This window comes from Neophocaena asiaeorientalis, unplaced genomic scaffold, assembly GCF_003031525.2.
Source record: "Neophocaena asiaeorientalis asiaeorientalis breed wild unplaced genomic scaffold, Neophocaena_asiaeorientalis_V1.1 scaffold556, whole genome shotgun sequence".
NCBI classification, from domain to species: Eukaryota; Metazoa; Chordata; class Mammalia; order Artiodactyla; family Phocoenidae; genus Neophocaena; species Neophocaena asiaeorientalis.
The window spans coordinates 505,397-517,197 of NW_020171832.1; the positions used below are offsets into that span (position 1 = coordinate 505,397).

The 11,801-nt window shown below is 43.3% G+C and overlaps 1 protein-coding gene across 5 annotated transcripts in view; it reads right to left on the reverse strand.

Moving 5' to 3' along the window:
• The window catches only part of KCNAB1 (potassium voltage-gated channel subfamily A regulatory beta subunit 1), a 398,866-nt gene that overhangs the window by 6,257 nt on the left and 380,808 nt on the right, over positions 1-11,801 (reverse strand). For all 5 annotated transcript variants that reach the window (XM_024741206.1, XM_024741198.1, XM_024741216.1 and 2 more), the window contains 2 exons: positions 6,063-6,183; positions 705-793 (listed from right to left, as the gene is read on the reverse strand). In XM_024741206.1, coding sequence (XP_024596974.1) covers positions 705-793; positions 6,063-6,183 — 210 coding nt within the window. The remainder of the gene's footprint in view (positions 1-704; positions 794-6,062; positions 6,184-11,801) is intronic.

Here is an 11,801-nt window from a genome sequence, read left to right on the forward strand (position 1 = left end):
GTTCCTGGAATTCTGAGCCTATTTGTCTTAAAAGTGGCAAACATTCATTCATTCAATAGGTATTTCTTGAGTGTTGACTAAGGGCCATAGAGTCTAGGAACTGGAAAATCAGTGGAGAAGCAAGAAAGACACAAGTCTCTGACCTCAGGGGAGACAGGCGATTATACTACATTATCGTAAGTGCTGTGATGGGGAGAGAGATCCAGGATGCTAGGAGAGCAGAAATGAGGGGCCTGGCACACTGTAGATTGGCAATAAATATTTGTGGGGAAAAAAGTAAATACATGATGTGTGGATATTGTCCTGCGGCTCCTACATTTCAGGCTGGTTATTAGGCAGGCTTGTGTGGTTCGACCTGGGAACCCAGTCGTCAGGTGTAACATTGCTTGGGTCATAGAATACACTGTCCCACAGACACAAGCCATCCTGAGAAATGAGCCCGGAGGAGACTGCCTGTTAATCAGAAGAGGACATCCCTGGATCCACATACTGTGAAAGTTCTGTTGCTTCTTTTGCCTTTGTCCCCATTTCCCTTCTTCCCCTATGTAGGAACAGGTAGCCTATTCCCTATATTAGGGGCTTTCATGCAACTCAGCTGTGACACAATGAAGGACAGAGGTGGGGAGATGGGACACTGCCTGGGGGCATCTTCAAAGGCACCAGGGAATTCCCTGGAGTTGGTTGGAAAGGGCTGCAGTACTTGCCTGAATGGCACCGAGGTTTTCGATGAGTTGTTCAGGAGTGGATGATCCCAGGAGCACGGAACTCACACCCTCGTTTCTCAGGCACCACGCTGGGGAGAGAGAGCAGTAGGTCAGGAAGTCAAAGCACTTCTGACTGTTGATGAGTCTGCACACACCACTTGTAGCTTCCGTTGTCACAACCGAAACATATTAATTTGGGGGGAGGATGGACAGCATGCTCCAGGATTAAAAACGTCAGCAGCAACCCCTGTTGTGTGGAGGACTCGGTAGAATCCGTGCACGTGAACTGTGGGCTTAGGGCTCCTCTGCCCCACAACTGGGGCATCCAATCTAGCTGCCCAGCCCAGGAACACTGTCTTGTTCCTGAAGACACCTGACACTGCTCCTGGGCGAACGTCTGGATTCCTGTTTGCATCTGTCTTTTCCATCTCATTCATGCTCTCACTTTCCCCTCATCTGTTACATAGAGTCCGTGTAGATTCTGAGTACCTGGGTCCTCTGTCTCCACTGACCTGTCAGCCCTCTCTGGACCTGCCTTTCTTCCTGACGCGAGGTTCATTCTGGGGAGACCGTCTCTCTCACCAGCCCTCAAACCCCTCACCCCTCCTTCTGCCTCTAGCAACCTCTACCCTTAAACCCTCTTCAACCCAGGCCTCCTCCCTCTCAGCAGATGGCCTAGCTGCCTACTTTATGTAGAAAATTGAGTCCCTCAGGTAGCATATTCCTTAATTTCCCACTCACCTATGGACACAAGTACACACACACATACTCCAGTTTCAGAGGCTATAGGGTGCTGTCTGTTCAAAGCCAAACTCTGCCCTGGTCCCATTCCTTTTGCCTTTTCTTGGATTTGATTCATCCATTATTTCTCCCCCTCTCTTGCTCTCCTGGATGTTTGATTTCTTACTATCCTCTTTCTCTTTATCAAGAAGGCATAATCAAATTTGTCCCATTCTAAAATAAGCCTCCTCAGGCCCTTCATACCTGTGTAGCTGCCACCCTACCCTTCTCCTCCTCTTAAACTTGTAAAAGGCCAGTTGAGACTCCCTGCATCCCCCTCACATCCCAGTCCCCTTCTCACCATGTCAGAAGCCAGGGTGCCCAGGAAACTCCCTGTGGTTCAAGTAGACTTTGCAGTTTGTACCTGCCTGGAACTAGATATTGCTCTAGGCCCAGGGATGCAGTGTCTGCTGGATGTCCCTGCTAGACACCCCACAGCCACTGTGAACTTCTTGCTACTTAATAAGCCTGTCCCTCTTGGGTTACCAGTCTCATTTGGTGGCATCACCAGTAACTTGGCCTCCCAAACCAGAAACCTGGGAGTTATCCTTGGGCACTGTCCTTTTCTGATCCCACATTCCCTTTTAATTGTCATCTAGTTGATTGTCCTTCCTAAATATTTCTCTAATCCAGTAGTTCTCAAATTTTAGCATGCCTCAGTCACCTGGAGGGCCTGTGAAACATTGATTACTCAGTGCTTCACCTTGCATTTCTGACCCAGAACGTCTGGAGTGGGGCCTGAGGATCTGCATTTCTGACAAGTTCCCAGGTGATGCTGATGCTGCCGGTACAGGTACTCTTTTTTTTTAAACAACTTTATTGAGGTAAAATGTACCCATTTTAGGTGTACAATTCAATAATTTTTCATAAATTTATCATGTGTGCAATCATCACCATTTACAATCCAGTTTTAGAACATTCCCATCATCCCAAAAAGATCCTTCATACCCATTCGCAGTTAATCCCATTTCTACCCCCAACCCAAGGAAACCACTCATCTACTTTGTGCCCCTATGGATTTATTATTTCTGGACATTTCACCTAAATGGAATCATGGAGTACGTCTTTGTGTCTGGCTTCTTTCACTTAGCATAATGTCTGTGCGGTTCATCCATGTTATAGCACGGGTCAGTATATCATTTCTTTTACTGCAGAATAGTATTCCAGTGTGTGGATATGGGAACACACTTGGAGAATCACTGCTCTGGTTCAACTGTCCACTCCCTCAGGCCCTCACCGTCCCTCCTGCACAACTGGTTTTCCTACGTCTTGTTTGGATTCTCCCTGCCTACCCCGCACACATCCAGCAGTAGCTTCTCCAGATACAAATCTGTTCAAGTCACTTGCCTGCTAAACGTTCTTCAACGTGTGCCTGACGGGATCCTGGTCCTGTGAGGTGAAGCTCTCACTTCTCACCCTGACAAACCTTACTAGAAAGCCCTCCACTCCAGCTTCCGGTCTCCTCACTCCCTGCCTTGAACTTAGTGCTCCAACAGCACTATTTGTAAATCCTCTCCAACCCCAAATATCATGCTGTGTTTCTCCTCCCCAAGCCCTTGGCTCAAGCGGTCCCCTGGGTCTGGAATGTCCCTTTGCCTCCTCCCTTCCTTTGCCTCACTAATATCTACTCATCATCTGGGATTCCTCGTGGGCACCGCCTTCTCCTAAAGTCCTTCCCTGAGCCCCAGGCCGGGTTGGGAGCTCCTACATTTTACTTCCAAACCCACCCCCCACCCCTGCCCCCAGCCCACCCTGCCCTTCTCAATTATTTTACTCTCACACTATATTAAACTTATCTGTTAATTTCTTGACTTGCCCACCAGACTGTGAGATGTGTGTTATTTGCAGTTGGATGCTCAGCACCCAGCCCAGCACCTGCGCATAGTAGGTGCTCATTAGATGTTTGTTGAATAAACGGAGACATGGATGATTGATGGACATCCCTGAACACCTATTCTTCTGCCCCCATTTGGTCAGGCCATGCTGTCAACTGATACTGTTAAGCTGTTACCACACTCAGACCTTTTAAGGCAATCACTAAATCCTTCCACATGGGAAAAATAATGCTCTATGAAGGCAACAAGCCAAGTGATCCTGGGCTTTTTCTTTCTTTCTATTTTCTTTTTTTGGCTGCCTTATTTCCTACTTTGCACTTAGAACTCTTTTTTGGCACTAGTGGAAGTTCTGAGGGCAAAGCAGGGCACTGAGAGAATTATTGCCCATAAACTACCTAATGCCAGCAACAGATGATTCCCCCATGGGCTGCTGGGCCATGTAGGAGAACCCACTGGGTAGAGCTGGCCAATGCCAGAGGTAACGTAGATGATTCCAGATAATTAGCATCTACTCAAGTGTCCCCCACAGGCACATCCAGAGTGTCTATGAGCAAGGTGTGAATGCTGGCTCCTGTGCAGGCGTGAGACACGGGCACCAGCCCACAGTTGGGTTGAAGTAGTTTGTTTCCTGCCCGAGGATCTCCCCTCCCCCGACACGCTTCTAGCAGATCAAAGGTAATATGCCTGGAAATAATCTCCCTCTTGGTTTGAGAGTTCTGTGGTTAAAAACAAAACTACCTGTTTATAAAGAAAAGAAAAAAATGACAGGCGAGAAAGACATCTGGGGGCACAGAGGGAGGAAAAGGAGAAACAAAGCATGTTTTAATTTAAACTCAGACTCTGTAAAGAGTCATGTACATCTGACATCCAGTGAAAGTCTAAATGTTGTAAAGATTTTCTCTTTAGAAAGACAGTGTTCTTCTATCTCTTTCAGAGCTAGATTCAATACTTGCTTTCTTGTTACCACCTAAAGATTGTATTTATGGCTATGGTTTAAGAATAGGTGTTTCTCTTTGTGCTTGTGCCTCTGACCATATATGACAGCTAGGAGTGGACGGAGTTTCAGCAGAGGGTGTCTAATCCTTTGCAAAAACACCATCATCTTCATCCTCATCTTCACCAGTTACTGAGCACCTACTCTTTTCTTTACATACATAATTTCCTTTTGCTCAACAAGTTTGTAAGATATATACTACTATACCCATTTTACAGATGAGAAAATTGATAATCAGGTTAAATAACTTGCTAATGGTCGATAGCTAATACCTTTTACTGGGCTCATTAAAGCCATTGTAGCAGCGATGCTAACTAATCACATTAAATATAATCTTTGTTTTTTTGTTTTTTGGAAGAAAGGATTACAGCAATAGTTACACATATACTTAGGTAACTGGTATTTCCCTCCTAAAACCGTCTCCCATTCCCATCTTTCTGTGACTATTAGCTGCAGCTACCATTTTCCTGCCTTCCAGCCTCAGAAGAGTCAAGCATCTAACAAATATTCTTTTATTTTATTTGCATAGAACTTATCTTGAGCTTTTTATCTCGTTGGCTCACTGTATCTGATTTGTCCCAATTCCTGCTATTTCTTAATCCTTAGGAGTTTTTTCTAGACTCTATACCCATTTTATTCTTTTCTCATAGCTACCACATGAATTGTTTTCTCTTCAGCCTCTTCTTCATTTGTAAAGTGGAGATAATAGTAGCAAAACTCCATTAACATCTGTAAGATAGGGCTACGATTAGTATCACCTCGATTAGTATACACCTCGCGGGACCCACGATTAAGGAGACAAGATGAGCATTAAAGAGCTCATCACAGAGCCTGGCAGATACTCTCCAGCAAGGGAACTGAAAGTTTAAATGCTTTTCTGTCTAATCCCTAGTCTCTAGCCACTTGTGGCTATTGAACCCAGGAGATGTGTTTAGCCTGAATTGACATGTGCTGTAGGTGTAAAATACACTCTGGATTTTGAAGACTTAGTATGAAAAATAGAGTGTGACATATCTCAGTAACTTTTTATATTTATTACATGTTAAAAATGATAATATGTTGGCTATATGGGGTTAAATAAAATCCATTTAAAAATTAATTTCACCTATTTCCATTTTACTATTTTAATATGGCCACTGGAAATTTAAAGCTTAAACGCACGGTGCACATTATATTTCTACAGGACGGTTCTGGTGCAATGTGGCTTTCAATTGTTACCCGTGACCGTGACCTTTCATTGACTCCACTATGTCGGAAGAGCCATTGTCGTGGCTCTGGAAGTTTCGCGGTGACGCTGCTCCCATGGGATAGGCCTTCCATGTGGCAGTAGCCTTGGCCACGCTCGCAGCCCTGCTCCTCAGCCTCTCACCAACCCCGCCTTACCTTCGACGGGGATGGAAAATTGAACCAGAAGCAACGGATGTCACTACACAGCTCAGGGGTGCTCACCCTTGACACTGTGAGGATGTGTGCGTTTTCACTGATGTGTTCTTGTTTAAACTGTGTTATAAGGGAAAGGAGAAGGAAGTAAGAAAAGTGTTTCAGCATGTGGAACCACTCTAGGGAACTCTGAAAAACCTATCTAATGCTATGTCTTGTTTTAGATAGTATGAACCAGGAGTCTATGCTTCAGAGATCATCTGCCCCTGCAATAGGTATGTTATCATGCAAGAGATGTGGAGCAGCAATAGAGAATGATTTCATTTTCCGTGATCCAGCAAGGCTTCCCCTCCCAAGTGACTTTCTCACCCACGGCTAGCTGAGGTAGCGTGCATCCCAGACGCTCCGCAATCGGGGAAAGGTCTTTCAGCTTGTTTTGCTGTTTTCTCCCTTCTTCACTCACAATCCTTTCCTTCAACCACTGGTAGCACTAGAGATAAGAAGAACATTTAAATATTAATGTCTGGTAAGGGTTTGATGCAAAGATTGTTAATTCAATAAAATGTAAGAGCCTCGTGGTGAATTCCTCAATCTTTTTGGCTCTGACCTTTCTGTTTGATGGTGACAAGGATGCCTATGTCTTCATGCAAGGAAATGTTCCCCACCGTCTCCTTCCTTGTTTACTGATTCAAGACAGATTGATTTTGACTAAAACTCACGATTCAGATCCATCGACACGCACAAAGGTTGTTAAAATCCTAACATATAATCAATTAGATCCCATCTGGACATGATGTTTCATATTGCAATAGCCCTTAGAATGTAGGGGAAAAAAGGCATTTACATTTCACCAGGGTCTATTATGTTTCCTTTTTGTCAAGGAAGTTGGGTGCCAAGCTTTCTTCTCAAAGGAAGTCATTATCTTACATTTCCTGCTGTAACTATCTTTCTCCCTCTTGCCTTCAATTTACTCCTAGTCTCTTCAGTATTCTTATAATAGTGTTTTATTGTTAGCTTTCTCTGCTCCTTCCTAGAAGCAGATGTGAATGGTGTAATTGATAGGTACCGAGTACATTTTAAAGTCACACCATGAGGCATTTGAAACTTCCCCGACCAGGGATGGAACCTGTGCCCCCTGCAGTGGAAGCGCAGAGTTTTAACCACTGGACCACCAGAGAAGTCCCATTTTAAAGTTTTAAAGTGGATAAACACTTTCCCAAACGTGTATTACCTTTTGTATAATGTTTGAAAGTTAAAAAGGCAAGGGAACTTAAAAAGGTAAATGAGAAACTAATCTTTAAAACCTCTGAGAAGAGACTGACCCTGATGTAGACTGTGAAGTGAGCCTGATTTCCTAAATATAAGGAAAAGAATATTTTAGAATTTCTCAATGCCCTATTTTCCAGAAGGTTCTGCTCTTGCTATGAAACAAGGAACAATAGACCCTTACGTACAAAGCTAGCACTATGCAGCAACACCCAAAGGAAAAGAATATTTGTAAGAATCGGTTAGTCTGTTTTAGTGACAATAATAAAAACCATCTCCCTGTGTAGCAACGTATTCTCCATTGCATGCATTCGTGACATAATTACCACCACAGACCTTTACCTTCCCAAAGGCAGTGGAAAGCTGGGCAATCATCACAAAATCTCCACCCATATGATTTCAATGGGCTGCTGGCTTTTGTTTTTTTTTTAAGTATTTTTTTCATCATTCTAAGACAGTATTTCCAAAGAAAAAAACCGCATTATGTTTTGTTATGATTTTTGGAATGATTTTGCAGATATGAAAAGAAAAAACAACAAGCAGCCCCAGTTCTGTTCTCCTCCTAGATCTCAGAGGCTTATGGTCTGGCTCCTCACATGAAGTTTGCTTAGAGAGACGGCCAAGAGTCTTCCCAGTCTCGGCTCCGGAGACCTTAGCTTCCTCCAGGAGGAAGTGTGGCCTTGAGCATCTCTCCAGAGATGACGGCTGGTGCCAGTGGTGATGAGGTAGGTGGACAGTTAGGAGCAATGAGCACCATGATGGGGGCCGAGCAGCCTTCCCTGGCAGCATGCTGGGTACATCAGAGAGCCCCTGAACTTACTTCTACTGTCCTCAAGGGGAAAAACATCACCGATCCGCACTTTAGTTTCATAACATTTTTCAGAGGACGAGTATCTCTGAATGTTATTCAAATGAAAAAAAAAAAAAACAAACCATGGTTGAAAACCAATAGCCAAGTTCTTCTTGAACAATTGCTTTTTATTAGAACTAGGAGAGTTCCTGAGGTTTCAACATATACCACACACATGAAGATTGACTGATTCATCAATCTTTAGGAAGATTTCTAAAAGTAACAAATACCAAACATTCATTTATTGAGTACCTTTCTTCCCACCCTCAACATAAATCTCACTCTAATCACTGGAAAACATAAGCAGGTTAGGGTTTTGTTTTTTTTTTTTTTTTTTTTGCGGTACGCAGGCCTCTCACTGTTGTGGCTTCTCCCGTTGCGGAGCACAGGCTCCAGACGCGCAGGCTCAGCAGCCATGGCTCACAGGCCCAGCCGCTCTGCGGCATGTGGGATCTTCCCGGACTGGGGCACGAACCCGCGTCCCATGCATCGGCAGGCGGACTCTCAACCACTGTGCCACCAGGGAAGCCCCTAGGTTAGGGTTTTTAAAAAGTAGATGCATAGTATTTCTACTGCTTTCCTCATACCAAAGGAAACAAATGTGTTTTGGAAATACATAACTTTAACTGCTTTACAAGTAGGAAAATGTTAGCATAGGCAGGAGATGAGGCTTAACTAAAATATTAATTAAATATGGAAGTGAAACAGTGTTTTTGGTAAGAAGGTTGGTGGTGGGTGTGGTTGTATGCAATAATAAACCCAACTTGTTGACTGTGGGCAGTAATCCACGAATCAGAAGATGAAATTTCATCTTCCATTCCACTTGCTTAATCCTATTCCTGCAGTGGTTTGATTACATGTTGATTGTTCTAAGTTAGTGGAAGGCAGGGATGGCTTCTCGTTCATCTCAACATCTCCAGTCTTGACACAGTGGTTGGCCCAGAGGGGCTCAGCCAATATGGTGGTGAGGAAGGGATCTGAGAAACCAGGGTTCCACAGGGTAAAGATAGATCTCTTCAATTTTTCAGATTGAGCACAGACACTTCCTCCTTAAAGAAGTACAACTCAGCTGGCAGCCCTGCGTGCTTCCACAGTGCTTGTGGATTCCACATAGTTTCATAATTCACCCCTTCTCATGTCTGTCTCCAGCAAGTCCCTGAATCTCAGCCCTCAGCACAGGGCCCGGCACTGAGTAGACACTCAGTAAATATTTGCCAAAGGAACAACTGAATGAGCTTTTCTCCACAGATTAGTGGGCTATTGCTTTTATACATGTCACAAAATTCTTTAAATTTTCCAAAAGCCTCTTTCTTTGCCATCTCCTATTGCTGTGACCATTATCTGTGTGACACCCATATTACAGGTAGCCATAACAGGGTGGGACTAGTCTGTGAGATCAGCCCCAAATCCCCCAGTTGCCTGTTAGTTAATCGTAGATTAGAACTCAGGGAGCAACTGTAAAGCCATGGACAGAATCAGTCACATTTCATTACTGGGCCTTGTCTAGAATAATTTAGCATTCAAGATCATTGACTATTTCTATCTAAACATCGAAGTCTTTGGCTCAAAAGAGCAGAAAAGTCTTCACTATTGAGGTGAAAATCTCTAGGTAAAATGCTGGAGCTAAAAAATTTCCTTCTGAAATTGTACCATAATGGGCAATATCCTTAGTTTCTTAATGTGAACACCTGGAGTACTTGGACTGCCCCTCTCCACCCACTTTGATCTACGTAAGTTTGCATGTTTCCTGTTTACCTTTGACAGAAGGGTACATATTTTTATGATTTTTCTATAAGGTATTTTCCCAACAGTAGGGAAGAGCTGTCCATAAATTTTATTGCACTTTTCATTTCTATTTAAAATTTCTATTTAAAAGCTGCTCACTTGGTCTCTTGATCAGACTTTGTTGATCCTCAGTTATGGCTCATTGCACTCATTCAAGAACCATTTATTGAGTACCTAGCATGTGCCAGGCTCTGTGATGAGTTAACGTGAGTTTCAGTTTCTGTCCTGTAAGTACTCACAGATCATTGTCTGGTAACTTGAGAAGTGTTGTTTTTAGTTGGATTGCCCCCTCAATGATTTCCTCAGAAGCCTTGTTTGTACTGCCTCTTTATGGGAAATAGGTCACCATAGGTGCATGACGTGAGCTGGTCACAGCACCTTATCCTTTGGGCCACTGTCATTGGTTTATCAGGTTGGCACATGACCCAAGCTTGGCCACTCTTCTCTGGACTGAAGCTGATAAAGAAAAAGTCTCTTTTCTCTCAGGTTACATGACTTTAAGGATGTAAGCCTGCAGTCACCAGCATTCCTGCTCCTGGCCTCGTGGAGAAGACCCACTTGTAGTAGAAGAAAATGTCACTCACATGCAGGGAGAAATAGAGGAGATGGAGAGTCCTGACGATGTGCAAATCTATGGATGGAGTCACCCCTGAGGCCATCCCACTCCATCCTTCCCAGGGAGTGTCTGTCTATGCGTTCCCTTCTTTGATTAAATTAGGTTGAACTGCATTCTATTGCTTGCAGCCAGAGGATTCTAAGACTCTGTAAGAAGTGTTTATGGAATGACAGAAGAAAGTACCAATAACTGAGTTTCATAAAGTGAGGACAGGTTTCACAGAGTGAAGACAACCAAGATTTGTCTTTAGGGATGAGGAGAGCTTCCACAGCAGGATGTAAAGAAGGGCATTTTGGGGAGGCAAAAAAGAGCACAGTGCATTTGGGTGAAAAATGAAGTAATATGATTTGGGGAGAGACAAGAACGAAAAACGGGTTCAAGAGTATTTCCTTGAATGCTTTTTGTGGGTTTTAGGTTTTGTCCTATAATCAGTGATTGGGAAGTCATTAAAGGATTTTAAGCAGGGTTACGATATAGTCAGATTAATCTTTTAGAAAGATAATTGGTCACATAATTGAGATAGATAATAGAAAATTGGTGGGTAGCTGAAAAAGGGAGGGGGGAATCAGAGAGTCCAGATGGGAGGTTAATGCAGCAAACCAAGTAAGCAATGATGAAGATCTGAACAAGGGTGGTACAAGGAATGGACCACAGAGCGTCAGCACGTGGACTGGAGGAGTTGGTGCCCCGCTGAAGAAGACTGAGGGAGGAGAAGAGGCAGCTGAGATAATGCCTTGGCTTCTGACTGGGATGACCAGATGCATGGGTGGAGGCATTGTTAAATGAGAAGGAAGAGTAGATTCTGGGGAGTGAGGACAGACTCCATTAGGCATGACAGATGCCCATGGGACAGCCACATGGACATGTCTGATAGGCACGAAGAAGTAGTGGTGTTTAGCTCAGCGGTGAGTCAGTGCTGATGACACTGATTTAGAAGTCTTTGTAACAGTGGTGGGCCAGATGCAGCCTCCCAGAAAACCCCCTGGGCAGTACTATTTTCTAAAAGATAGGTATTTTTTCACACTCAGTTAGTTTATCCTTCAAATCTAGTTCAATATTTATAGCAGAAACAAAGTATTAGCAACCTTATTTTATTGGTGTAACTTAAAACAGCCAGTGTGAAATACCAACCATTTATTCTATTTTGGGGGAAGGTGAAAGTTGCCATCTTATTTATCTATTTGCCTAGGTCTTTATTTTTTAAAAAATGTTTTTACTATTAGAATTCTCATTCAATCTTAAGGTTGAAATAAATATAAGTAGTTTTTGCTTTAGTTACTCAAGTGGCTTTTCTAAGTGTACATATATTAGTCCAGAAAGCACTTGGACTGATGAATTAAGAAGCCTTGAGGGTTTGCGGAGCTCTAAAGAAGCGTGCTTTGTGACTGGCTGCCTTTCGCCTGTTGAGAGTCCTTATTTATTGCTAAGGATGTTTCAACAGATGCTGAAAAGTCAACAACAGAAATATTTTTCCGGTTGCTTTTGGGCTTAGTCACCTTCAAATATTTTGCATCTCCTTTTCTTTTCCTCCTTTCGTTAGTGCATTTTTTTTTTTTTTTTTTTTTTTTTTTTTTTTTTTGTTTTGGGAGCT